Below are 22247 nucleotides of genomic sequence, written 5' to 3'. Positions count from 1 at the left end.
TACTGACACCGTCCACTGCCCTACTGACACGGTCCACTGCTCTACTGACACCATCCACTGCTCTACTGACACCGTCCATTGCTCTACTGACACCATCCACTGCTCTACTGACACCGTCCATTGCTCTACTGACACCGTCCACTGCCCTACTGACACCATCCACTGCTCTACTGACTCCGTCCATTGCCCTACTGACACCATCCACTGCTCTACTGACACCATCCACTGCCCTACTAACACTGTATACTGCTCTACTGACACCATCCACTGCCCTACTGACACCATCCACTGCCCTACTGACACCATCCACTGCTCTACTGACACCGTCCACTGCTCTACTGACACCGTCCACTGCCCTACTGACAATGTCTACTGCTCTACTGACTCCATCCATTGCCCTACTGACTCCGTCCACTGCTCTACTGACACCGTCCACTGCCCTACTGACACCACCCACTGCTCTACTGACACCGCCCACTGCTCTACTGACACTGTATACTGCTCTACTGACCCCAAAATCTGCCCCATTGACACCGTCCACTGCTCTACTGACACTGTAAACTGCTCTCCTGACACTGTCCACGGCCCTACTGACACTGTCCATGGCCCTACTGACACTGTCAATGGCTCTACTGACACCATCTACTGCTCTACTGACACCGTAAACTGCTCTACTGACACTGTCCAGGGCACTACTGACACCATCCACTGCTCTACTGACACCATCCACTGCTCTACTGATATCGTCCACTGCTCTATTGACACCGTCCACTGCTCTACTGACACCGTCCACTGCTCTACTGACACCGTCCACTGCTCTACTGACACCGTCCACTGCCCTACTGACACCATCCACTGCCCTACTTACGCCGTCCACTGCCCTACTTACGCCGTCCACTGCTCTGCTGACACCTTCCACTGCCCTACTGATGTCGTCCACTGCCCTACTGACACCGTCCACTGCCCTACTGACAATGTCTACTGCTCTACTGACTCCATCCATTGCACTACTGACACCGTCCACTGCCCTACTGACACCGACTACTGCCCTACTGACACCAACCACTGCCCTACTGACACCATCCACTGCTCTACTGACTCCGTCCACTGCTCTACTGACACCGTCCACTGCTCTACTGACACCGTCCACTGCTCCACTGACACTGTCCATTTTTAAATACCTTTTGAAGTTTTTTTGAGCTTTGGGGGGGGGGGGTGTACATCCTAGTCCAATAGTCTGTGCACACCTTTGGCTGTGATGTTTTTAGGAAGCTATGTACAGCATCCTGCCAGCCCCTCCCACCAGCCATGCATTGCATAGAGAAGCATAGAGACCCAGTGGATGACATCGCTGGGTGTATAATATGATATGTAATGAAAACAGGTTTTATAAAAAAAAGTTTAGTTTAGTACATTGATGGCGGTGGCGGGGTTTGAGTAGACAGGGAAGACAAAATATAAGAAGAATAAACGTCCGGGGACTCTGGGTGAAATCTGGCGAGGTCCCAGGTACGGTTATCCAATTAGAAAATCCCGGTTGGAAGCCGGTTGTGAGCCCACAGTAGGAATTCTTCAAGGACAGTGACCCCCCCCTCCTGTCTCTCCCACACATAAATATTTATCACATCAGCTGTAAAGTCTGACAGAAGCCGCCGACCTTGTGCCGGCAGGTTTATAGAGAGGAGATGTGGAGGAGGACAGTCCCAGGAGTGGTGGGAATTATTATCATCCACTTACTGTAGGAGAGGATACACGTTCTCCCACCCACGCCATGATTTATACATTGTATATGCCAGACAGTGACTGCCTAGAGAGCTACCAAGACTAAGAGGACAATAGTCAGTCAAGGAGCCCTTCAGATAAATACTTTGATGAAACACTTATGATGGAGGGGCCACAGAATAAAGGAAACAGCACACAAAAAAAAGGAGTAGAGGTGGAAAATAGAGTAAAAAAAGAAACACTTGTAGCACTCAACCCTTGAACAAGCTGCTGCAGTTTTAATGGGCTCTCCTTCCTTCCTACTGGTGACCTGTAGCTGCACCCAACAATGAACCAACTCACAGCCAGCAACAGACTGATCAATTGCCTCGGTTGTCTTACGGAGAGGGGGGTAAGGGGTACAATTTACAGTACAGTAAGGCAGGGGAGGACTGGGCCAGGGGTCAGGGGGGCAATTGCCCCCCGGGCCACTCTGATGCCCCATAAAAAGGCTGCACCACTTCTGCCACGGACATGCCTAAAGGATGCCTGGTGAAGAAAAGTAAAGGCTCCTCTGCTGACCTACTAAAGCCCCATACACACGCAACGATTATCGGGTCGACCGATCGTCCGTCTTTTGTCCAGAGTTGTGTTTTGTTGGTTGGAATGTGCCTAGACTGCACACGAATTTTCTCGGCCAACAAAATTCTACTTCAGAAGTGATGTCATGTGTTGGTTTGCTTTCTTTGTGTTCTTTCTTCTCTGAGCATGCCCAGTCTTGCTCATCAGATTTTTCCCTGTCGAAATCTGTAGTGACTGCACGAAAATCTGCCGATATGTTGACGGCCAACAAAAATTTTATAGTCTGCACACCAGATCTTTTTCGTCCGAAAAGTCGGAGTTGGTTGTCGGAAGCATCATACTAACAAGCCAAAAATTGGCAGATCGGACGTTGGACGAAAATTCCCTGCCAATTTTCGACGCGTGTGTACCGGGCTTAAGTGTGGGATAAAGACAAGGACAGGGTGCAGGCCTCCCCCCCCCAGCATGGATGGTGTAAACTGTGTCTGAGCAGAGGCCAGTTCCATGCACCACTGGAGACTCTCCTCCCCCAGCCAGCCTAGATCAAGCTGTACCAGCTCCCCCAACCACCCCCTGCTGGCCAGGTCAGGAACCCGGATTTGGCCGGTGAGTGGAGAGTACCTGGAGTGGACCTTCAGCCTGGAATGGGGGTCAGGAGGAGGCCGGGAAGAGGAAGAGTGGGAGGGGGGCCGATTCGCTGCACCATGGGCTTCTGGTTTGTAGTTGCCCCCTGGGCCAAAGGTTGCCAGTCAGCCCCTGCAGTAAGGATCCCTCTGCTCAAGGGATTTCTTCAAGAACTCTTCAGGTCCTTCCAGATTCTTAGGCCTCTGCCACAAACCAGGCTAAATTCTGTAGGCCCAGGCAAGTGGGTATATTACATTTTCCAGATTTCGTAGGTCCACATGAATGGAAACTTTTCATCAGTGGCGGCTGCTGCTCAAAATTTTTGGCAGGGCGCAAAAAGAAAAATTTGCGGTAAAAAATGGGCACCTGTTGGCATGAGCAGTCAATCTAAAGAAATGTGGGACCTGGTGGCATAGGCTAGGCATCAATGCAGAGACCAGCGTGCATACGTGCCCCCTTCAAAGCAGACAGTGACAGACAGTGTGTGGGCCGGGCCCGCCTCCCTGAGGCATCACTAAGTTGAACTGTCGGCTGGGACTTGGTGACATAGGCAAGTTGGCAACCAATCTAAGGAAGTGTGGATCTTGGTGCCAATGTCAAGCTAAGGTAGAATGAGACCTGGTAGCATGGGCACCTGTTGGCATGAGCAGTCAATCTAAAGATGTGTGGGACCTGGTGGCATAGGCTAGGCATCAATGCAGAGACCAGCGTGCCCCCTTCAAAGCAGACAGTAACAGTGTGTAGGCCGGGCCCCCCCTGAGGCATCACTAAGTTGATGACCTTACCTCACTCTCGGACGGTGAAGGTTGTGCTGCTGCTGCTGCTGATGAGTCGGCCCGGGGCGGCGGGAACTCACACACTGTCCGCAGAGTGGACTCTGCAAAGACACACTCACTGGAGACAAACTCTTCTCCGATCATCACGCGCGGCTCTCCTCTCTGCTCTGACGGTGGCAGCGGGCGGGAAGGTGATCACGTGACGCCGGGACGGTGAGTGACTGGCGCATGCACCGCCCCCACGCATCACGTGGCGTCACCCGGGATGTCCTCCTGTGTGATTGGTCCAGGCTGGAGTCTGGACCAATCACAGCCAGGACATCACTAAAGTGGGGAGTGTCGGGGCACATTGCTCTGCGCCCCGATGACCTCCAGAAGGCCGCCAATCGGCGCCTCTGCCCGCCAAACGAGGGGTGAAAAACCCCACCCCCCCATAGCCACCACTAGGTCCGGTGCCCCTAGTGGGCTGAAAATGGAATTTTTTTTTAATCTTTTTTTTCACTGGCCACAGATTGGGGGGGGGGGGGCGCCCCTGCACTCCCTATAGACAGGCCGCCACTGCTTTTCATTCTCTTAAGCCCCTGCCATAGGCCAGCTTAGATTCTGTAGGTCCAGGTTGGAAGCCACCTTCCTGTTTCTTAGGCCTCTACCACAGGCCAGCTTAGATTCTGTAGGTCCAAATGGGCAGCTACCTTCCTGTTTCTTAGACCTCTGCCATAAGCCAGCTTAAATTCTGAAGGCCAAGGTCAGCAGCTACCTTCCTGTTTCTTAGACCTCTGCCATAAGCCAGCCTTAAATTCTGAAGGCCAAGGTCAGCAGCTACCTTCCTGTTACTTAGGCCTCTGCCACAGGCCAGTGTAGATTCTCTGGGTCCAAGTGGGTGGCTACCTTGCTGTCTCTTAGGCCTCTGTCACAAGCCAGCTTAGATTCTGTAGGTCCACATGTGTGGCTACAAGTTTTTTAAACCTCTGTTACAGGTCAGCTTAGATTCGTTAGCCCCCAGATGGGTGGCTATGTTCCATTTTTTAAGGCCTCTGCCATAGGTCAGCTCAGATTCTGTAGGCCCAGGTGGGTGACTTCCTTACAGTTTCTTAGACCTCGTTCACTGGTCAGCTTAGATTCTTTAGGCTCAGGTGGGTGACTACCTTCCAGTCTCTTAGGCTTCTACCACAGGCCAGCTTATATTCTGTAGACCAAAAAAGGGCAGCTGCCATGCAGTTTCTTAGGCCATAGGCCAGAATATATTCTGTAGATCCAGATAGATGACTACCCACCAGTTTCTTAGGTCTCTGCCACAAACCAGGTTGGACTTTGTAGGCCCAGGAGGGTGGCTACCTTCCAGTTTTGTAGGCCTCTGTCACAGGCAAGTTTAGAGTCTGTAGACCCCAAAGGGTGGCTACCTTACTGTTTCTTAAGCCTCTGCCACAGGCCAGCTTAGATTCTGTAGACTCCCCAATGGTGGCTACCTTACTGTTTCTTAGGCCTCTGCCACAGGCTAGCTTAGATTCTGTTGTTCCACAAAGGTGACTAGCTTCCCGTTTCTTAGATCTCTGCTACGGGCCAGTTTAGATTTTGTAGGCACCAATGTGTGGCTTCTTTCCTGTTTCTTATACCTCTGCTACAGGCTAGCTTAGATTATGTAGGCCCAGATGCGTGGATACCTTCCAGTTTCTTAGAACTCTGTCCCAAGTCAGCTTAGATTCTAAAGGGCTACTTTCAGTTTTTAAGGCCTCTGTCACAGGCCAGCTCAGATTCTGTAGGCCCAGGCAGGTGACTGCATTCTGGTTTCTTAGATCTCTGTCAAAGGCAGCTTTGATTCTGCAGGCCCAAAAGGGCAGCTGCCTTGCAGTTTCTTAGGCCTCCACCACAGGCCTGAAAAGATTCTGTAGGCCCAGACAGATGATTGCTAACCAGTTTCTTAGGTCTCCACCGCAGACCAGCTTAGACTCTGTAGGCCCACGTGGGTGGCTAGCTTCCAGTTTCTTAAGGCTCTGTCACAGGCCAGCTTAGGGTTGCCACCTCATCCCTTTAAAACGGAACACATATTTATTACACAGGTTGTGTGGCTGATTAAGGTGGAAGTTAAGTTTACTTAGTGCCTTACCTGCACTAAATTAGCCCTGAACCTGTGTAATTAATATGTGTTTGATTTTAAAGGGATGAGGTGGCATCCCTGGGTCAGCTGGGATTCTGTGGGCCCAGGTGGTGGCTACCTCCCAGTTTCTTAGACCTCTGTCACGGGTCAGCTTAGATTCTTTAGGCTCGGATCGGTGACTACCTTCCAGTTTCTTAGAATTCCACCACAGGCCATTTTAGATTCTGTAGGCCCAAAAGGGCAGCTGCCTTAGGCCTTTACCGCAGACCAGAAAAGATTCTGTAGACTCAGATAGATGACTATCCACCAGTTTCTTAGGGCCGTGCCACAGACCAGAAAAGATTCTGTAGGCCCAACAGGCTGCCTTACAGTTCCTTAGGCCTCTGCCATAGGCCAGAATAGATTCCCAGATAGATGACTTCCCACCAGTTTCTTAGGTCTCTGCCACAGACCAGAAAAGATTCTGTAGACTCAGATAGATGACTATCCACCAGTTTCTTAGGTCTCTGCCACAGGCCAGAATAGATTCCCACATTGATGACTTCCCACCAGTTTATCAGGTCTCTGCCACAGGCCATCTTAGATTCAGGTAGGCCCAGGCAGTCCTACTTTATTTTATTTATTTGAAACCCGTTTAGAAAATTTTAGCATTTTTTTTTTTTTTTGAGAAATACGTTGTTTAGCAGAATTCACCCAGTACTTTCACCTTCATTCCTTAGACAAAAATGTTGTTTCCCAAGTCCCCCAGTAAGATTCCTGGGATGCCCATTTCACCCATTTCAAGAGGTTTTAGGGCTATGTATAATGCATTGTGCATGCGCAGTGGAAAATCATTAAGGGGCTGCTTGCTAGTATCCAGAAGAGACAGCCAGCCACTTATTGGCATCACCAACAAGCATGTGATGGCTTTCATTGGATAACTGCAGGACAATAATGGGTTTGCTAAGCAGGTTGGTATGCTGTTTGCGCTCAACCTATCAGACTAGGTAAGGGGGGGTAAGAGGAAAATTACTTTGGGGAAAGGAAGTGGGGGGGGGGGGGGGGTTACGTTTTTTTTTTTTTTTTTTTTAAGTCCGGGGCTATATTTAAATACATTTATGGATATCAATTTTTAGATTAAGCTCCGCAGCTGTAGATAAAGGGTGTTACAGTAAAAACACAGATGGGGTGATTTGCCAAAACTGGAGAACTCAGAATTTGGTGCAACTCCGCATGGTAGCCAATCAGCTTCTAACTTCAGCTTGTTCAATTAAGCTTTGACAATAAAACCTGGAAGCTGATTGATTACTATGCAGAGCTGAACCAGATTTTTAACTCGCCATTTGTGGTAAATCTCCCCCAGTGTATCCTACAGTAGCTAGGATTTCTGTGCTGTGCATTGTATGTCCTCTACTGAAATCTCTATGGTTTTCCTTCTATTGCAGATCCCCCCGGAATTCCTTCTGTCACCTGCAGGGCCTCCGACTACCACAATTTCTCCTGTTATTGGAATCCCAGCATGGAGACTCTACTGCCCACCAGATACATCACATCCTACAGGTGAGATATTCTATCCCACAGGGATATCAGTGTCATTGGTTTATCACAATTCAGTAACAGTCAACAAATAAAAGCCCAACTGAACTTTAAGTTTAAATCAGCTAAATACATAAGAGGTGCATCAAACAAAAGAAGTCCAAAGTATTACAGTTGTTTTTCTTTAGAAAGCAGCCACAGCCTGAGTAGAAATGCCAGTCTCCTGCCAGCATCCTGCAGAGAAGAACCCCTGTTCTCTGTGTAAGTGGTCTCTCTGCAGAAGTCTGACGCCCCACCCTGCTGAGCAAGAGCGAGACCTCTCCAATCAGCGGGGATTATGAGTTTTGCTGAGACCACTGCTTCAACACAGTGAACAGGGGCCCTTCTCTACGAAGGCAGGCTCAAGACAGATGCTGCAGCTTCAAAGTGGTAAAGTGCACAGGTGCAAGTTTAGAGGTCCAAGTGACGTCAACCCCCAGATTTTGTTTGGCCTGGCATGCTGTGAGCATCTTTTGGCAATTGGTGCAAATTGCTGTCAGGAGTCACCTGAGATACTGGACAGTGGCCTGCCCAACCTTGCCTTTTGTCTTGCTTCTCTTGAACCTTGAACCCTTTGTTCCTCCCATGAACTTCCTATTTTAGCCATGCCTTTGTTCGCCAGATTATTTTGCTTTCTCCAGCCAATAGCTCGCCTTGTCACTCCTGCTGCTGTCCGCATCCTTGCTACCATTTGTTTTCAACCTGTAGCGTGTTCCTTGACTACACTTCCCCTTGATCCTCACATGCAACCAGTCTTTACAGACCTTTGGCTTGTTCCTTGATTACACTTGCACTTGATCCCAACCTGCAACCACCCGTTACCGACCTTTGGCTTGTTGCTTGACTACATTTCTCCTTAATTCCAACCTGAAACCATTCGTTAATGACCTTTGGCTTGTTCCCTGACTATGCTTCCACTTGATCCCAACCTGCAATCACTCGTTACCGACCTTTGGCTTGTTCCTTGACTATGCTTCTGCTTGGTCCCAACCTGCAACCACTTGTTACTGACCTTTGGCTTGTTCCTCGACTATGCTTCCACTTGATCCAAACCTGAAACCACGTGTTACCGACCTTTAGCTTGCTTACTGTCTACGCTATCACTAGACCCCAACCCGCAACCACTCGTTACCGACCTTTTGGCTTGTTCCTTGACTACGCTTACGCTTGATCCCAACCTACAACCACTTGTTATCGACCTTTGGCTTGTTTACTGACTACGCCTCTGGTTGATTCCTACCTGTTATATTTGCTACGGGGCTCCAGCTTGCTCACTTCCTGGTGGTGCTATCCTGAGGACTGCCACCTAATACTAACGCACAGCATAACCAATTTCCACCATCAGGAGCTCTGGTGAATACTCATTAGTGCTTAGACCCGGCATCTTGGACGAGCTCACGTTATCTGCCAGGGTGACCTGCTTGTATACCTATCCTGCTGGTCAGTGGGAGACAATCTACTGCTATTGCTACTGGACTCCAAATCTGACCCCTGACTGTGACATTGCCAGGGACAGAGCAAAGCCTCTTCATTTTGAAAAATGAGTACTACAAAGTACCTTGAGATCCAAATTACTGAGGAACTTCAAACGATGGGAGCTTAGATGTGGTGACAAGTTTGCTTTAAATGTTTGTCAGGACAAGTTTAAGCGTAGAGGTGCTAGTTTATAGAGAATTGAGAGTCATCAGTTACAACACGGGGGGGGGGGGGGTCTACTTGCTTCAAGTGTGGGGGAAAAAAGGTAAGGCTAAAGGTCATCTTAAAGGTATACTCAAATCTCAGATTTTCCTTTAAAAGTTGCTCTAAGACCCACGCCATTCTGCCTATCTGGCCTCCTGTTGGTTGTCTTAGTGATGGCCAAACTCACTGATCAATTGGAAGGCATGGAAAATGGAAGGGTTGAGGCCAAGGTCATCATTTCGGTTGCCTATATCTCTGGATCTGCTGGTCATTTTGATATGCGGTTTTCAGAAAAGTTCACCTATGATCTTTCATCATTTGCTCAGTTTAATTTTCCTGGGTTGATTACTGTAAAACTGATCACACACCTTACAGTGTATCTCGGACATTATCAGTTCTGCTTGTCCTACACAAGGTCGTTGGTTGATTACAATAGGTATGGTAAGGGTTTGGGTCATATGTGGTTGAAACTTAAATCTAAAGCCAACAAAAATATTATTTTTTTTTTTTGGATTATTTTTCTGGGGTATATCAAGGGCAAGAGAAAGAGGGTGGAGCAGACGGTTGGTCTGCAGGTGTCACGGAAATTCGGGATTACACTTTTGATTGGAGTTTAATGGTTTGAACAGCGGAGCAGTCTCAGCTAATCTCATTTTAGTGGTCGCACTCGACTAAGTTTACATTGCAGAAGAGCTGCAGGGTGACCGGGATCTGCACATAAGACTTTCCCTGTCCTGAGTACAACAAGTCCTATTCAGCACCACCTGGCAATGCATTCCTTATCACTGGCTGGACACTACAGGAAGGAGCGCGGGAGGGGCTGGGCAGGCTGAGAGGAGCCATTGATAGGAGCTAGTACATGGGCCCCCACCTAAGAGCCCCTGCATCTATAATATTTTCTCTTCAGCGGGTAGTAGGAACTGATTTGATTTTTTTTCACCACCAGAAAGGCTCAGACCAGTTGCTGATGGTGTCCATTGACCACGTCTTCTTCCAAATAATTTCTGAAGCTCATCCTCTAGATCAGAATGTTTCCAAGTGATTTCCACCCCCAGATGACGCTTGGCTTGGTCAGGGATTGGCACTCTGTGAGCATTTTTTTGGCAAATGGTGCGAATTGCCAGGGACAGATCAAAGCGTCTTGCATTTGGCTGAAAGTTGAGAGAACTACAAAGCCCCTTGAGATCCGAACTACCAAGGAATTGCAAACATCGGGAGCTCAGATGTGGTGACAGGTTTGCTTTAGGTGTATGTCAGGGTAAAAATAAAATATACGCAGTACATCTCTGGAAAACATGCACTTTTAAACGTTTTATGCCTTTAAAGACTATACAAGTACAGAAAAATATGTGTTGATTTCGGAGAAATGCACTTGACTCCTAATTTTCTCTTATGGAATACCATCACGTGCCTTTTTTTGGACTGAAATTGCAAGATATGGTGTCAGTCCTGCGAAGACATATGATGTTTAACAACTGAATGCTGCTCATTTTCATAATGAGTATAGTGCAGTGGTTCTCAACCACCAGGCCAAAGACTCCCTCCTTCTGACTCCACTGACATCAATGATTTGGGAATGTATTCTTTTTCTGGTGATCGCTATTCCACTGACACCAATGATGGGCCACTAACCCATCAAATACCAATGATTTGGAAGACTATTCTCTCGTGAGGGCCACTATCCCACTGACACTAACAATTTAAAGGACTATTCTGTCCTGGAGCCACTATCCAACTGAAACCAATGATTTGAAGGATTATCCCCTCCTGGGGGCTAGTATCCAACTGAAACCAATGATTTGAAGGATTATCCCCTCCTGAAGGCCAGTATCCAACTGAAACCAATGATTTGGAGGAATATTCCATCCTGGGGGCCAGTATCCAACTGACACCAATGATTTGAAGGATTAACCCCTCCTGAAGGCCAGTATCCAACTGAAACCAATGATTTGGAGGAATATCCCCTCCTGGGGGCCAGTATTCATCTGACACCAGTGATTTGGAGGGCTATTCTGTCCTGGTGGCTGTTATTCATCTGACACCAGTGAATTGGGGGCTATTCTCTTTTTGTGGTCATTATCCATCTGACATCAATGAATTCGGGGCTATTCTTGCTTGGTAGCTATTATCCATCTGACGCCAATGAATTAGGGGCTATTAGCTCCTGGTGACCACGATCCCACTGACACCAATGATTTGAAAGACCATTCTCTCCTGGGGGCCACTATCAAATTGAAACCAATGAATTGAGAGTATAGTCTACCCCGGTGGGCAATATCTTACTGACACCAAAGATTTGGAGGAATATTCTCTCCTGAAGCCACTATCCAACCAACACCAATTGTTTTGGAATGTATTATTCCCTAGTGGCCACTATCCAACTGACACCAATGATTTGAAGGACTATTCTCCCCTGGTGGCCACAATCCCACTGACACCAATGATTTGAAGGACAATTCTCTCCTGATGGGTATTATCCAACTGGCGCCAATGATTTGGAGGGCTATTCTCTCTTGGTGGCTATTATCCATCTTACACCAATGAATTGGAGGATTATCCCCTCCTGAAGGCCAGTATCCAACTGAAACCAATGATTTGAAGGAATATCCCCTCCTGGGGGCCAGTATCCATCTGACACCAGTGATTTGGAGGGCTATTCTGTCCTGGGGCTGTTATTCACCTGACACCAGTGAATTGGAGGCTATTGTCTTCTGGTGGTCATTATCCATCTGACATCAATGAATTTGGGGCTATTCTTGCTTGGTGGCTATTATCCATCTGACACAAATGAATTAGGGGCTATTAGCTCCTGGTGAACACAATCCCACTGACACCAATGATTTGAAAGACCATTCTCTCCTGGGGGCCACTATCAAATTGAAACCAATGAATTGAGAGTATAGTCTACCCCGATGGGCAATATCTTACTGACACCAAAAATTTGGAGGAATATTCTCTCCTGAAGCCACTATCCAACCAACACCAATTGTTTTGGAATGTATTATTCCCTAGTGGCCACTATCCAACTGACACTAATGATTGAAGGACTAGTCTCCCCTGGTGGCCACAATCCCACTGACACCAATGATTTGAAGGACAATTCCCTCCTGATGGGTATTATCCAACTGGCGCCAATGATTTGGAGGGCTATTCTCTCTTGGTGGCTATTATCCATCTGACACCAATGATTTGAAGCATCAACCCCTCCTGAGAGCCAGTATCCAACAGACACCAATGATTTGGAGGATTATTCCCTCCTGAAGGTCAGTATCAAACTGAAACCAATGAATTTTAGGATTATCCCCTACTGAGGGGTAGTATCCAACTGACACAAATGATTTTGAGGACTATCCCCTCCTGAGGGCCAGTATCTGACTGACATCAATGATTTGGAGGACTATCCCCTCCTGAGGGCCAGTATCCGACTGACACCAATGATTTGGAGGATTGTCCCCTCCTGAGGGCCAGTATCCAACTGACGCCAATGATTTCAAGGGCTATTCTCTACTGGTGGCCATTATCTATCTGAAACCAATAAATTGGGTCTTCCCTGGAGACCACAATCCCACTGACACTAATAATCTGGAGGACAATTCTCTCCTGATGGTTAATATCCAACTGACGCCAATGATTTGGAGGGCTATTCTGTCCTGGTGGCTGTTCTCCATCTGACACCAATGATTTGGAGGATTATCCCCTTCAGAGGGCCAGTATGCGACTGACACCAATGATTTGAAGCATTATCCTCTTCTGAGGGCCAGTATCCAACGGACACCAATGATTTGAAGGATTATTCCCTCCTGAGGGCCAGTAGCCATCTGAAACCAATGATTTGGCGAATTATCCCCTCCTGATTGCCAGTATCCAACTGACATTAATGATTTGGAGGTCTAGCCTCTCTTGGGGACTAGTATCCAACTAATACCAATGATTTGAAGGATTATCCTCTCCTTAAGGCCATTGTCGAACTGACATCAATGATTTGGGGGTGTATTCTTCCCTGGTGGCCGCTATCCCACTGACACCAATGAATTGAGGGGCTATACTTCCCTGCTGGGGGCCGTGATTATTTACTCCATTTCTAATACATTTCAAATACATATTTTACATTCCTGTACTTGTATTCTGTGAGCATAAACCTTTTTTTTTTTGCTGTTGGGGCACGAAAGGTTTTAGAAGAATTTACCGGGGGGAATACTGAGAACCAGTAATTGTTCTGTACAGCAAGATGAGACCTAGGAGGGTTGAATATGATCCTTCAGATAACAGAGGATCTGTGTACAAGGCCCAAGACCGCAATGAATTGCTGGCAGGATCAATTGGTAGCAAAGCTCATCCATGTGCAAGATTTAAGGAAAGGCTTGAGTTCTGCTTTAAGCCCGTAAAGTTTCCACAACTCTTGAAGCCCAGCCTGGCTCGCCCTCTTCCAGCATAGCCATAACATAAAATGCAGTCAGTGTGTTCCAGGACTCTGGGCTTCATGTGGTTTCTTGTCGTCTTACAATTTTTTTTTTATTTCGGAGGGACAGTCTGCCAACTTTGGGTCAGCAAACAGCGAGAAGCCTTGCCAGGGCTGGGGGGAGGGGGGGATTTCAGGGGGGATTGTGGGTAATGAAAACACACAGGCAAGGAACATGTGTTTCTAGAGCCGGACGGATGGGGGGAAAACGGGGCCTCTGTAGCACAGGGACTTTCTGTTCGCGAGGGGCGACAGCCGGGGGCAGGGAGAAGTACGGATTTACCAGCCAAAAATGTGCATGCCACCTTATGGGGCCAAGGACAGAGAGTGTCAGTAATGCCGGAACTCATCGCCGCCAAGACAGAGGGACAAGGCAGGATAGTTTTATCATTTATTTATTACTTAAAGTGCATCATCAGGACATTTACAAGTCTGCAGGAATAAATTCATACCATAGTACAACATAAACTGATAACCTAATACAATATACAGCGATCATTTTTAAAAATATTATTATATATTTTATTATTTTGTATTTTTTATCATTATTATTTTATTTATTATTATTATTATTTTATTTAATATTATAATTGTTGTTATTATTATTATTATTATTATTATTCATAATATTATTATTATTATTATTATTTTATTTAATATTATAATTATTGTTGTTATTATTATTATTATTATTATAATACATATTATTATTATTATTATTATTATTATTATTATTATTATTATTTTATTTAATATTATAATTATTATTATTATTATTATTAATAATATACATATTATTAATCATAATTATTTTATCAGTAATATTTACTTTTATTTTTATATTTTTGTTAATAAAGCTGCACCTTTTTATGGTATAAAACTACCATTCAGATACCAGTCTAGTAACTCTGCCTAGGCTCAGATGATGTCATCAGTCTGCTGCAGGCAGGAGGAAGCATTTCCTCAGTCTACCCTCCCCAAGTGATCAGACTGCAACATTGACACTTCGGGGTTTATTTACTTTCACACTTGTATGGCATGAAAGTCGCGCAACTTTGATGTGACTTTGCCGCGCAACTTTGATGTGACTTTGCCGCACGACTTTGACGTGACTTTGCCGCATGACTTTGCCGTGCGACTTTGTCACGCGACTTTGACACAACTTTGCCGAGTGACTTTGATGTGTCTTTGCCGCACGACTTTGATGTGACTTTGCCGCGTGACTTTTTACACAACTTTGCCGCGCGACTTTGACATGACTTTGCCGCACAACTTTGATGTGTTTTTGCCGCGTAAATTTGACACGACTTTGCTACGCGACTTTGACACGACTTTGCGGCACAACTTTGATTAGGCCTAATTTTAATACCAACACTAATATTAACCCTAACAATAAAATGAACCCTAACCTAAATATTAACCCTAACATTAATCCTGACACTGAAACATTAACACTAATGCCAATCCTATCCCAATTATTAACCATAACATGTAGGTTAGGGTCAGTGTAAACACTAACTCTAATGCTAAGGCCAACCCGACCTTAACGCTAAAATTAACTTTAACACTAATATTAACCCTAACCGAAATAATAACACCAACCCTAACCCAAAAATGAACCCTAACATCAACCCCAATACTGATCCTAAAATCAAATCTCAACTTTTAACACTAATCCTTACCCAAATATTAAGCCTAACATTAACACTAACGCTAATGTTAACCCTAATACAATTATTTATCCTAACAGTAACATTATTCCTAACCTAAATATCAGCCCTAACATTAATCCTGACACTAACATTAACACTAATGCCAATCCTATCCCAAATCTTAACCATTACACAGACCCTAACCCTAGCAATAACACTAATGCAAACACTAACTCTAATTCTAAGGCCAACCCAACTTTAACGCTAAAATGAACTTTAACACTAAAATTAACCCTAACCCAAAAAAAAAAAAACACAAATCCTAACCCAAATATTAAGCTTAATAAAAACATAGACTCTATCACTATCACTAACCCTACCGCTATCCCAAACCCAAATATTAACCCAAATGCTAACTTTAACCTAAATAATAAACCTAATATTGACCCCAATTCCAACACCAACTCTAACCCTAACCCAAATATTAACACTAACTTTGACCCCAACATTAACCCTGAACGCTGACCCTAACCCTAACCTACGTATTAACCCTAAGATTAACATTGACCCTTACACTAACATTAATTATAACACAAACATTAAGAGCCGGTTCACACTGAGGCGACACTACTTTGGGGGCGACTTGTGCATTCCTATGCACCACGACTTCGGAGCGACTTGCAGGGACTTCACATAATGGAAGTCTATGCAAGTCGCTCCGAGGTCGCCCCCGAAGTACTACAGGACCCTTTTTCTAAGTCGGAGCTTATTAGAACGGGTCCTGTAGCGGTCAATGGACCGTGAGGGAGCGCGACTTGTCAGGCTGACAAGTTGCCTGACAAGTCGCGCTAGTGTGGACCGGCTCTTAGTCTAATAATACCAGCCCTAACCTAAATATTATCCCCAACATTATTCCTGACACTACTTTTCACCCTAATGCTAATCTTATCAAATGGTAACCATTACACTGATCCTCACTTAAATATTAACCCGAACATTATCTCTAATGCTAACTTGAATATTAAACCTTAACAATAATATTAGCCCTAAACTAAATATTAACCTTATCATTTTAACTGGCTCTAACACTCACATTAACCATAATGCTAACCCAAATCCAAATCATAATCCTAACACTAACCTTAGCCCTTTTTGGCTTAACCGCTAGCCGACCCCCCACAGTATATTTACTGCGGCAATCAGCCCCTCCTGGGCAAAGTGACGTAGCCTGTAGGGGGCGAGCGCACGCCGCCGGAGGCGCGCCCCCGCTCGTTCACGCCCATCCCCGCGCGAGTGACCGGCGGCTCCGATGTCCGCCGGCCACTCGCGATCTCCCGCTGGAGAGGGAGAAAGGCAGACGGCTGATGTAAACACAACCGTCTGTCATTCTCCCTGGTGTAACTGCAGAGGTCATACGATCCTGCTATATAGGATTGTATGTCTCTGTGGTTACATTACAAGCCACGCCCCCTGACAGTTAGAATCACACCCGTAGGGACACACTTAACCCTTTGATCACTGATAAAGTTAACTCCCTCACTGCCCGTGTCATTATTACAGTAACAGTGCATATTTTTAGCACTGATTACTGTATTACTGTCACTGGTACCCCAAAAGTGTCAAAAATGTTAGTCAGGGGTCCGGTCTGTCCGCCGCAATGTCGCAGTCCCGCAAAAAAAATCTCAGATCGCCGCCATTACTAGTTAAAGAAAAAAAACAATAAAAATGACAAAAATCTTTCCCTTAGTTAGTAAACGCAATAACTTTTGCGCAAACCAATCAAAATACACTTATTGCAATTTTTTTTTACCAAAAGTATGTAGCAGAAAACAAACTGGCCTAAAATGTTAAAAAAATTAGATTTTTACATTTTCTTTTTTGGGAATTTCATATAAAAAATGTGAAAAATATTATTTTTTTTAAAATTGTCGCTCTTTTTTTGCTTATAGCGCAACAAATAAAAATCGCATCGGTGATCAAATACCACCAAAAGAAAGCTCTGTTTGTGGGAAAAAAAGAACGTCAAATTCGTTTAGGTACAGCGTCGCACGACCGCGCAATTGTCCGTTAAAGTCACGCAGTGCCGAATCGCAAAATAGGCCCTGGTCTTTGAGCAGCCAAATCTTCCGGGGCTTAAGTGGTTAATAAAAACATATAATCTATCACTAACCCTACCGCTATCCCAAACTCAAAAATTAACCCAAATACTAACTTTAACCTAAAAAATAAACCTAATATTGACCCCAATTCCAACACCAACTGTAACCCTAACCCAAATATTAACACTAACTTTGACCCCGACATTAACCCTAAATGCTGACCCTAACCCTAACCTACGTATTAACCTGGTCGCCTCACAGGTTGCCGCAGGTCGCCTCCCATAGGGAAGCTGCGGACCCGTTCTAATAGGAGCGACACAAGTCGCTCCGACCTAGAAAAAGGGTCCGGAGCTTCTTTGGGGCGACCAGGAGGCGACCGCCATAGACTTCAATGTTATGAAGTCCGTGGCGGCATCTCCGAGCTAACACAAACATTAAGTCTAATAATACCAACCTTAACCTAAATATTATCCCCAACATTACTCCAATCCTGACACTACTATTCACCCTAATGCTAATCTTGTCCCAAATGGTAACCATTACACTGATCCTCAGCTGAATTACCTCCTTCCTTCCCTTCTCCTCTTAGCTATTATTTTGCCGCTGCTTTTTTTTTTATTTTATTTTTTACCATCATTTATTTATTTATTTATTTTTTCTTTTTTTTTTTTTTTTTTTATTGTGGCATAACAAGAAAGTGGATGGATGTTATTAGGGAGGTCAGCACTTTTATTTTCCACAAACGAATAAGTAATACTTGGCCATCCATGTGATATCGGGAAGACACGGCGAGCTGCGGGTACCGATAAAGTGCAGGCGGTGGAGGAGACAGACAAAGCAGATTCTAAAAATAGGGGTTCCGCCCAGAGCCAGGCTGATGTTCCGTTCAGCTATTTCCTGTTGAGAGGCTGGACAGGGACCAAGCATCCAGCGGGAACATCTGACGGGGCGAACGTGCCAAAATAATATCATCAACACATGGGTGTGCGCCGACAGTTATCTGCAGCCTGAGAAGAGGAGAGGAAATAAAGAGGAAGACCAAATCATGGCTCTTCCAGATTCTGCCCTCTAAATCATTTGGTTTAGCTGGTACTGTGATTGCCATGTACAGTATCTCACGAAAGTAAGTACACCCCTCACATTTTTGTAAATATTTTATTCTATCTTTTCATGTGACAACACTGAAGAAATGACACTTTGCTACAATGTAAAGTAGTGAGTGTACAGCTTGTATAACAGTGTAAATTTGCTGTCCCCTCAAAATAACTCAACACACAGCCATTAATGTCTAAACCGCTGGCAACAAAAGTGAGTACACCCCTAAGTTAAAATGTCCCAATTGGGCCCAATTAGCCATTTTCCCTCCCCGGTGTCATGTGACTCGTTAGTGTTACAAGGTCTCAGGTGTGAATGGGGAGCAGGTGTGTTAAATTTGGTGTTATCGCTCTCACTCTCTCATACTGGTCATTGGAAGTTCAACATGGCACCTCATAGCAAAGAACTCTCTGAGGATCTGAAAAAAAGAATTGTTGCTCCACATAAAGATGGCCTAGGCTATAAGAAGATTGCCAGGACCCTGAAACTGAGCTGCAGCACAGTGGCCAAGACCATACAGCGGTTTAACAGGACAGGTTCCACTCAGAACAGGCCTCACCATGGTCGACCAAAGAAGCTGAGTGCACATGCTCAGCATCATATCCAGAGATTGTCTTTGGGAAATAGACGTATGAGTGCTGCCAGCATTGCTGCAGAGATTAAAGGGGTGGCGGGTCATCCTGTCAGTGCTCAGACCATATGCCGCAAACTTAATCAAATTGGTCTGCATGGCTGTCGTCCCAAAAGGAAGCCTCTTCTAAAGATGATGCACAAGAAAACCCGCAAACAGTTTGCTGAAGACAAGCAGACTAAGGACATGGATTACTGGAACCATGTCCTGTGGTCTAATGAGATCAAGATAAACTTATTTGGTTCAGATTGTGTCAAGCGTGTGTGGCGGCAACCAGGGGGGAGTACAAAGACAAGTGTGTCTTACCTACAGTCAAGCATGGTGGTGGGAGTGTCATGGTCTGGGGCTGCATGAGTGCTGCCGGCACTGGGGAGCTACAGTTCATTGAGGAAACCATGAATGCCAACATGTACTGTGACATACTGAAGTAGAGCATGATCCTCTCCTTTCAGAGACTGGGCCGCAGGGCAGTATTCCAACATGATAATGACCTCAAACACACCTCCAAACAACCACAGCCTTGCTAAAGAAGCTGAGGGTAAAGGAAATGGAAAATATCCAGGATCTCCTACGGCTAGTTACAAGGGCTGGCTCTGGATCCCAATCTCCGTCCCGTTTAAGCGTAGGGTGGTATTAGCATGACATAAAAGATGCAAAGAATATCATGGTGTAGTATGCATAAATTCCGGTTTAATAAAAGAAAGTAGTCACTTACAGTGAGCCGACGCGTTTCGTCATCAAGCGTATAACGTCATCCTCATAAGCTTGATGATGAAACGCGTCCGGTCCCGTACTACGCCCTACGTCACTTCCGGGTTCTGGAACACAGCTGGAACGCAAACCAGCCGGGGTGCTGTCTTTCAGCTGATTCTATGAAACTCAAACTGTAAGTGACTACTTTCTTTTATTAAACCGGAATTTATGCATACTACACCATGAGATTCTTTGCATCTTTTATGTCATCCTAATACCTCCCTACGCTTGAACGGAACAGAGTTTGGGATCCAGAGCCAGCCCTTGTAACCAGCCGTAGGAGATCCTGGATATTTTCCAGTGGGCAGATAGGAAACACTAGGAGTAAAAGATTCCATTTACCTACGTTAGACCCCAAGGGGTCATCTGGTAAGTGAGCTGAGCATCAGGTGAAGGATTCCCCATTTGCATGAAGAAATGCAATTTTGCTGCACATAAAGCACTTTAAGAATGAGCACATAATTGTTTTTGCTGCACGTTTTTGCACCTGTTCTTTTGAATTACAAAGACTGCCAATATATGCACAATCACTTTAAAATTTGGGAACTTTGGGGATAAAATCCCCCTTTTTTCTTTTCACTGATTGTGTTTTTTGTGATTTTTTGTGATTTGTGTATTTAATTTATTCACTAATTTATTTACATATTCAAATTTGATTCACAATATGGAGCGCTGTCTCACATTTACCACACAAAATAGTGACACTTTGGGCCCAATGTGGACATTTTCATTTAGGGGTGTACTCACTTTTGTTACCAGCGGTTTAGACATTAATGGCTGTGTGTTGAGTTATTTTGAGGGGACAGCAAATTTACACTGTTATACAAGCTGTACACTCACTACTTTACATTGTAGCAAAGTGTCTTTTCTTCAGTGTTGTCACATGAAAAGATAGAATAAAATATTTACAAAAATGTGAGGGGTGTACTCACTTTTGTGAGATACTGTTTATGTACAGCCAGGTCTGCCAATAGGGGGAGTACTCCTGTACTGGCTTTTGGCCCCACTGACTCAGCAGGGGGCAGACAGGCCTAGCAGGGGCTGCATATGGATGTATTCCAGCAGAATGTAAGAGAACAGTGTCGAGAGAGGAGGCATAGAGCTGGAATGAACGATACCTCCAATCTCCAACTGTTAAATGTAAACTATATGTGATCCCTAATTATAATATAGGATGATAAATTTCGTTATTGTTTTTTTCTTGGCTCCTCTGTAATCATTGGAGCAGCTATTGATTTCTTTGGGCTGTTCTAGGTTTCACAGGTTTCAGGTTTGATTGCTCCCCCCTGCATTCTGGAGGCTTCCAGAACATAGAGGGCAGGTAGAGTCAAATGGGCATCTTGAATATTTATGGTGCTGCAACCAATCCCTGAGAAGGTGATCCCAGTAGGTGGTTGGGGAGAACATAAATATTTTGGGCCCTGGAGCAACTTTGATGTTGTCCTGCTGGAGAAGTTTCCAGCCTCAGCAGCTGCTGCTTTGATTGCTCCCCCCTTGCATTCTGGAGGCTGTAACAACATAGAGGGCTGGGAGAGTCAAATGGGCATCTTGAATATTTATGGTGCTGCAACCAATCCCTGAGCAGGTGACCCCAGTAGGCGGCTGGGGAGAACATAAATATTTTGGGCCTGAAGCAACTCTGATGTTGTCCTGCTGAAGAAGTTCCCATCCTCAGGACTGCTGCTTTGATTGCCCCCCCCCCTCCCTGCAATCTGGAGCCTTCCAGAACATAGAGGGCTGGAAGAGTCAAATGGGTAGCTTAAATATTTATGGTGCTGAAACCAATCCCTGAGGAGAAGACCCTTGTAGGTGGCTGGGGAGAACATAAATATTTTGGGGCCTGGAGCAACTCGGGTGTTGTCCTGGTGGATAAGTTCCCAGCCCCAGGGGCTGCTGCCCCTGTGAGCCAGTCCTGCTGGAGTCAAAATTCAAGGCAAGAGGGATGTTGGGCGCTTGTGCCAAGGAGAAAGGAGTCTGGAGTCTGCTACTATTCATGTAGTCCTGTTCTAGGGCCAGTGGCAGCAGTCCAAAAATAAATGGTGAAGGTGTCCAAACTACTTTAATTAATCATCATGTGATCACATAAAAAAGGCAACGTGTTTCGGAGGTCAACAACACTCCCTTCATCAAGAGTGTAAATTAAATGTAATATATATTATATGGATTTATTTTGTAGACCTGATGAAGGGGAGTGTTGTTAGCCCCTGAAACACATTGGTTGGGCAGTCGGTAATTGCTTTTTTTTTACATAGCAGGAGCTGATATCAAAATGCATCCATCCATATGTAAGCCCCCAATGACACTACATGCATATGAGCGGTTTTGCATGCTTTGCATATAGGGTCACTCGTTCATTTATTTGTGCTGCCCTACACGTGACAAACATGGCAAAGAAGCGCAAGTATCTTTTTGAGTTTCACAGATTTTTTAACTGCAACCTTTGGCGCATTTGCAGAATATATATTTGAGTGCAAAATCACACATATCGCTCGCCATGTTTGGGGTTACAATAACAATGGTGGCACTTCAAACACGGCACCATTTTT

General features: G+C 45.4%; 2 protein-coding genes across 4 annotated transcripts in view; both read left to right on the top strand.

The window, feature by feature from the left end:
• LOC309550265 (eotaxin-like) overlaps positions 1-22247 on the top strand; it is a gene marked incomplete at its 3' end in the record, with an annotated part of 902909 nt that overhangs the window by 401041 nt on the left and 479621 nt on the right. The gene's annotated exons all lie outside the window — the stretch shown is intronic.
• IL11RA (interleukin 11 receptor subunit alpha) overlaps positions 1-22247 on the top strand; it is a 218711-nt gene that overhangs the window by 155360 nt on the left and 41104 nt on the right. For all 3 annotated transcript variants that reach the window (XM_082243026.1, XM_082243024.1, XM_082243025.1), the window contains exon 5: positions 7203-7317. In XM_082243026.1, coding sequence (XP_082099152.1) covers positions 7203-7317 — 115 coding nt within the window. The remainder of the gene's footprint in view (positions 1-7202; positions 7318-22247) is intronic.

The sequence above is a fragment of the Pelophylax lessonae genome (assembly GCF_965119305.1).
Source record: "Pelophylax lessonae genome assembly, chromosome: 1".
NCBI lineage: Eukaryota > Metazoa > Chordata > Amphibia > Anura > Ranidae > Pelophylax > Pelophylax lessonae.
The sequence above is the reverse complement of the archived record's forward strand: the minus strand, read 5'-3'. Positions and strand labels throughout refer to the sequence as shown.